Consider the following 7,500-nt stretch of genomic DNA (forward strand, 5'->3'; position numbering starts at 1 on the left):
CCGACAATTTTCTCAGACCATAGCATAATTAAACTCACAATGCATGATCAGAAATTAAAGATTTATTCCACACAGATAGCACCAATACCCTATTCATTCTGAACCTGTATAAGGCTGACTAGAAGTCAATTAAAAAACAGATCCTCCAGCAAAATTGGCCCAAAACTCTCCCAATTCAAGACATTGTTATCAAACTCAAACTTTTGTGCCAAGAGTACAACCCATATACATCAAATTTGTTCAAGAAGGAGGAGCCAACACACGCATAGACACTATATCCAGAGATAGAAAAAGTTCTTATGAGACGGAGAATTATGATCTCAAATAGCTTTAATAAACAACTTAATAACAGTGACAAGTCCGTCCCTAAAGAGGCTTTTTAGAGATCAAAGGAAGAAAAACCAGGGTGATTGAAAATATAAAAATGAATCCTAAAGCCTTCTATAAATTTGCAAATGAACCTACCTATGGGCGTTGCAATACAGGACCACTGTTTGAAGAAAACGGCTCACTGACTGCAGATCCCAGAAGAACAAATGAAATTTAAGTAAACAATTCCAGAGTGTTTTCACTTCACCACCGAGAGATATGCAAATAAGCAAGTCTGATGAATCCCATACCGTAGATCTATATGAGAAACACATAAATGGAGAATATGTAATATCAGCAATTGATGAGATGAACTCGAACTCAACAACGGCTCAGATGGATTTTCCGCTATTTCTTTTAAAGACATGAAAGAAAGCTCTCACAAAATCACAGCAAATATCCTTTCAGAGTTTCCTTGCTTGAAGCAAACTTCCCAAAACGTTAAAAAGGAGTGTGATTTTCAGGTCCATCTCCTTGACATCATATATTGGCAAAATTATACGACGCATCGTCAGCAGGAGGTTGACCACGTTTGTAGAAGATAGCTCGCTCAGAAAATGCGCAGCATAAATATATATATATATATGTATATATATGAATACAATTATAAATGTATTTAAACATTACAATGTAAGCCAGAGTTTGGGCCATGAAATGTATAATCATTAAATCGGTACCAATATTCATTCTTTTTCACGTGTTACATAGTTTGCTTTTAATTTTTTTAAACGTTAAGCTAAATTTATTTATTATTTTAAGTTATGTCAAAGACAAAGAGAAAAAATTGAATTAAGTAATAAATATATTTCTTAAAATTTTTATTTGATAAATCTAAGTTGAATATAAAAACTACTTACAACAAACTTTATTTCATTGGACCAGTATCAATATGTTGTTCCTCTCCGAGCGTTGTCGATATTATACAGAAATAAAAAAATTGGCATAAGCATAAATTTGACATATTGTCGTAATGCATTTGTCTGTGTGTATCTGTGTGTTTGTGTTGATGTATGTACGTAAATACATGCATATTAATATTTCAAGAGTGTGTTTATGGGTAAATTTTGCGTACTCATACACAAGGTTTATGAACATACATTCAGTCTGGCTGTGTAAACACTCTATAGTTGAGTGAGTGGGGAGAAGCTCGACAAACTTCAGTTAGGTATTGTCTTTTCAATAGCTTTTACAGTGTGGAAACAGATTATAGATATTTACAAGAATATCTATAATTTTTGCATGTCAAAGCATTTATAGTCAGCGTGTAGACACATTTTTGAAAAGGTTTAAATACACATATGAAAAAAATGCATTCAACTTTCTGTTGTATAAATATACACTGTTGTTAAACCACAAGGCTTGCTTCGCAAAGAAAAACCCATAGCATTTTGACTAGTTTCGAATGATCATATTACTTTACCTACAATTTCTGTTTTCGTCTTTTAAACAGGGCAAGCAGCTGAAAGCTACTTAAAAAGAAATACTATGGGTTACACACACACACACACACACACACACACATACACACACACACACACACATGTAATATATATGTATATATATATATGTAAATGAGTATATATGAATAAATATTTTTATATACCTATATTACATATATATAGGATCATAAAAATATAATGTATGCATGTGTGTAGATGAATGTGTATTTATATATAGGTATATAAGTATACATTCATACACATATATATATGTATGCATGTAATGTGTGACTTTCGAAAAATTTCGGTCGATCAGGTTTGCTACCCAACTGTTCCGCTGTTGATGTTATAAATGAGCCAGTAGCATACACAAAATCCTGCAAAGGCACATGGGAAGAGGAATCTGGAGATGATATCTATACGTCGAGCTTTTCGGAATCCTTTGGTGTAGAGTAGTGATCGTGCATTTTGGGTTCTCTTGATTATGTCGTTGCGCTGAAAAAAGAAATATACATGTATATATATATATATATATATATATATATATATAAACACACACACACACACACACACACACACACACACACACACACACTTTTGATTATTTATGCACACACAAACGAAAACTTATGGAAATATGGAAGACAGGTTAATTGAAAGATACATAGAAATCATATACATATATATTTCTGTTTGTCGCTCCATTAGCTTCTGTTCCACATATTAATAGGTTTGCGTTTATGTGTGTGTGTGTGTGAATGAACATATATGCATACGCACAGGAGCACCCCTCCCAACACTTAACGTTACAATCTTTCAGCTATACTATCTTTGAGAATCACAGTTTACACAAAGTTAAAGAAATAATGCTATACTTGGTTACGAAACACTAGAATTTAAAAAAAAACTAGTATTAATTTAATAAGATATATATGAGAATACGTTGCATGTTCTCCATATAATTTCTCAATTTCAAATTTCTAATACTGCTGATCGACTCCCTAGTGATAGCTACACAATGCTTTCAAATTTTGGCACAAGGACAGCAATTTCAGGGGAAGGGGTAAGTTGATTTTATCGACTGCAGTGCTTATCTAGTACTTAATTTATCGACCTCGAAAGGATGAAAGTCAAAGTCAACCTTGGCGAATTTGAACTCAAAACGTAAAGACGTACTAAATGTCACCAAGCATTTTGACCGGCTTGCTAACGATCGACTAGTTTCAACAGCTGCCACCTTTTAAATTTTGTTTCCCCAAAATACAGTTCAACAGCAACCTGTAGCTACTTCGAGAATTAAGGCTTTCTAAATCTCTTCGTTGAGGTTTAAAATGATTGAAAGAAGACAACTCGAGCATCAGCTGTTAATAATGCTTTTAACCTAAAATTACATACCCGCATATCATAGTTTCCAACTATATGAAGAAGATCTCTTGAAATTAATAAAAGAATATTCAATTTAGAAACTGAACACAGAATAATAACTTAAGTGAATCAAATGCAACTTTAAGGCCGCGAGCTGACAGAATCGTCGCACGCTTCCTGTGTTATTCAAGGTGTACGTGAGTCATTTTTGACGGTATTTTCACAGTGTTAACATCGTTTATTTTGTTTCAGTGTTTTAAACACTTCGATTAATAGTTTTTGTGCTGCTTTGCAGCAATTCGTTTGTGCTTCCCCTCCTCATAGTGGAGGGTTGGCTTAGTGAAAAAGATGTCTGAAGAAGACTTCCGCTTTTCAGATATGTCGTCTTCAGAGGAATAAGTTTTGAAAACTGTCAAGAGAATGGACGAAAAATTAAATGAAGAAAAGAGAAACTTTGCGGACGTGGCAAAGCGCCAGGAAAATGATATTAATATTGGTGAATTTTAAAATTACAAACTTTTTTTAGGTCGGATGGATTTGACGTGAAATTGCCCCCCACCCCGCGCAAGAGACGCTTAATGATATTAAAGAAAGAACAATTTTGTACAAAACATTTTCAATAATTGAAGGAAAAATTGACGTCATGACAACGGGTCAAATAGAAAAAGCGTTAAGACCAATATGGCATGAAATTGTGTGCCTTGTGAGAGGTACTAAGTTCGGAGTAGTGGAGGTGAGATTCAGAGGACGCGGCAACAGCAAAAAAGCACGCAGCGACTACCATTATGAGTCAGGAAGTGGTGCTTTCGGCCACTTACCGTGGACAACGTGTGACCGGAGGGTGGAGGGAATTCCGCAAGAGATAGATGTGGCCTGAATAGCAGCCGCTGTCCTTCTGAGAAATGCGGACAACATAGCGGTTTTCCAGGTCACAAAAACGCAAAGTGGTTTCTGGAAGGGACACATTCTGGAACCCTAGAAAACATTACAGAAACAATAATTATGGACGACGTGATAATGAAGGTTGGGGTGGAGGGCAGAATCGCTGGATGCTTTAAATGCGGCATGAGGAGCCACATCAGAACGGACTGTCCTTCACCGACCAAAAAGACGGAGGAGATACAAGAGGAAGAGCTCCAGAAAGAGCAAGAAAATAAGGAGGAAGAAAAAATGTTAGCAGAAGTAAGTAGAGAAGAAAGAAACAGACAACGAATGGGAAACAAGAGGATAAAGGAACAAGAGAAAAAGAAAAAATTAAGCCCCATAACCACCCAACTCTCACCCATCCCCCTCTGATACAGAAAAATGTACAGACAAGAACTCTCAAACTCCCACCACCAGACAAAAAAAAAATGCCACGCAGTAATGTATGATGACTCAAATGAAAAACTGTGTAAAGAAGTGTTTTCTTGGGAAGACTTTAAAACAGTTGGAACAACGAGTTTTGACAACATAAAGGGATGGCACTGTTGCGCGTTGTGCTGGGATGAACTTAAAGGAAAAATTACAAGATTTAAAAGCGGATATAGGTGTTGGGAAGTGAAATTGGATTAGGAGAGAACTCACTCTTCCCGGTTTGGATGTTTTTAGTAGAGTCCTTTCCGTTGCAAGCATTCGAGCAAGGTCCCCTGGTCTTTCTACACCTCTCCGAAGTGCCACCGGAAGTGTCTTCCTCCCTGACTGAAAGAGCAAAACATTCACAACGCATAATCACATCAAACAACCTCCAGTCAATGAAATAACATGATTCACACGATACGCAGTAGTCTACCGACACACATTATTAAACTACTTCGACGCACATTTCACATATGCTACACAGTAGCTACTAAAAGGTAAATACCGAAAGTCAAACTGATGTTGTATACAAAGCCATTCTACACCCAGAGATGTCAATTCTGCACACACTTCAAGAACAGGAATGTGCAAATGATATGCATCAGAAAATTCGCACGTGACTTTAAAAAAACAAATAATAATAATTATTTCCTATATGAGCCAGTCTAGCATGTGGCAATAATGTTCATAGGGTAGAACGGCCAACTTCGGCGACTATCGTTTGTTCGTACTCCAGCACAACACATTCTTTATTTTCATGAACATACAAGTAAACTACTATTGAAAAACCGTATAGATCTGCTTAGAATTGGATAAGACTTGCTCGCTGTAGCCCTCAAAAAGCGTAGAGATGTCCTTTGCCATCCAAGTTTGCAAAATGACTTTCAGACTCGTTCGTGCCCCTGTTGTGTTGCCCCAGTGCGAACAAATCATATTTCATGTTTCATGTCCTATAAATATTTAAAATCCATTTTCACCGCAAGTACAAGCTATCCGATCGCATTTTTTTCTTCTTTATTTTGGTCGATTCATTTAATTGATTTCGTAGATATTTATCTATCTCAGTTTTCAATTTCTACATGTTTACTAAAACTAAAAAATTCTGCTTTAGAAAAGTATATTGGGGATGATGACGTTGATGATGTTGTTTGTGGTCGTGATGATGACTATGGTAGTGATAGCGAAGATGATATGACAGTGAGCAAATGCCTACCAGCTATAAGTGAAAAGCTATAAGCACCAGGCTCTCAAGTGTTAGAAGCTTTCACGCAGGTAAAAACCAGTTATAAAAATGTTTCCAATATCTGTTTACTCCTGAATGAGTGAACCAAAACCGAAAGAAAAGTGCTGCAAATTGGATACAAGAGCAAATAAATAAATAAATGAGGAAGACTATTTTAAAAGACGAAGCAATATTTTAAACTAAATTAATGCTGCAAAGTAAAACAGAAGAAAAAAAATGTAGAAATGACAGCTCGTGTATAGGAAGAGGCCAAATAAAGTCTTGAAATACAGAGAAATGCCAATAAATATTTGAATATGAATGCAGAAGAGAAAACATTTTACGAAGAAAATTTCTTACCAGAATGTAAGACTAGAATATCTCCAAAATGTGCACGTAGATTAATGTTAGATAAATAAAAATAATGTTAGTCAATAATATATTTCTTTTTAATTCTCACAGTATAATTATCTTTAATTAACTTTTAATGTCTTCTTTAATAACTTAACACTAATTAAACTATTTGGTTTCATGTCAATATCATCTCTAAATGATCTATTTTCAATATATAGATGTTTTCGATCTAGTTTGGATTCTTTGCTATCAAATTTGAATTCTTTGCAACCAAATTTGAATTCTTTGCAATCAAATTTGAATTTTTCAAAGGGACTTTGTAAGACAAGCGAAAACGCAGAAAACGGTCAACAGGCATGCGCTGAAGTGTTGTAAACGGTAGAAAGTAGGAGTCTTCCTACTCGAAAGAATATTCGATGACCAAAAATCGATTCGTAGCTAGTTTCTCGAAATTGGTGCTCAAGCCTTGAAAAGAAGAGTTAAACTACATCAACCTTACGGCTGATGTAGTTTAACTCTTTTTTTTTCTGTTTGGAAATGCTCGGTTATCCAAGGCGAGGCAAATAACGAGCCGGAGCTTTACCAATTGATATCTGAAAAGTTCGATGAAATAACTCATGATCACTGCGATAGCTTCTACCAAAAGATGCTCCGTTACGTCGACCGGTCTGAACAAGGGCAGATCATAAACGAATGATTCTTTTTCTCTTTTTTTTTTGCGTATGTTTGAACAGTTAATTCAAGATAATTTGTACGTTTTTACAAACTCCAACTTTTTTTTTGCGAGAAATATCAGTTGGGAAAATTTACAAACCCTTATCTCAGGATAGCTAATAGACCTGGTCTGATTTCTTTAAATTCTTTAAAGCGCGGGTTTATGCTACATCTTCCCTCCCCTCTGGTACGTCTTTTAACTAGACTGTCTATTTTACATGGCATGCCCGTGTCTTAGATGACATGTGGACGCATTCTGGCAGGTCGTTATATCAAGATTAGTATGAGCTCATTTTATTCTTTATGCCTACATATGGTGAATTGCTATTAGTAATAGTATTATGCAAAAGTAATGCTCATAAGTTCTTGATAGCTGCAGAGTTTTCATTCGAGAACTATGCTATTCGTGCTTTCTATTCAAACTTTACCCAAGAGTGACCTTCAAAGAACCAGTCCGTTCGCTTTGAGGAGATGCAGATTGAACAATGTTTTAACAAAAAAAGTGACTTCATGAAACAGTTATAAAGAGCAAAGAGCTTACTATTCGAGTTTATCCAACTCGAGTTTGTTGTCCCAAGCTAGGGGGTTAGATCAAAGTTCGAGTAACAGTGGGCTCTACTGGACGAGTTAGATAAGATAGACATGTATTCCTTTATGGCTGATGTAGTTTAACTCTTTTTTTTTTCAAGGCTTGAGCAC

General features: G+C 35.6%; 1 protein-coding gene across 1 annotated transcript in view; it reads right to left on the minus strand.

Annotated features, from left to right (window-relative positions):
- Positions 1 to 1,031: 1,031 nt before the first annotated feature.
- The window catches only part of LOC106872092 (glycine receptor subunit alpha-2), an 817,309-nt gene continuing 810,840 nt past the window's right edge, over positions 1,032 to 7,500 (minus strand). The window contains exon 11 of the mRNA XM_052972407.2: positions 1,032 to 2,303. Coding sequence (XP_052828367.1) covers positions 2,130 to 2,303 — 174 coding nt within the window. The 3' untranslated portion in view covers positions 1,032 to 2,129. The remainder of the gene's footprint in view (positions 2,304 to 7,500) is intronic.

The sequence above is a fragment of the Octopus bimaculoides genome, chromosome 13 (genome assembly GCF_046866305.1).
Source record: "Octopus bimaculoides isolate indiv1 chromosome 13, ASM4686630v1, whole genome shotgun sequence".
Lineage (NCBI taxonomy): Eukaryota > Metazoa > Mollusca > Cephalopoda > Octopoda > Octopodidae > Octopus > Octopus bimaculoides.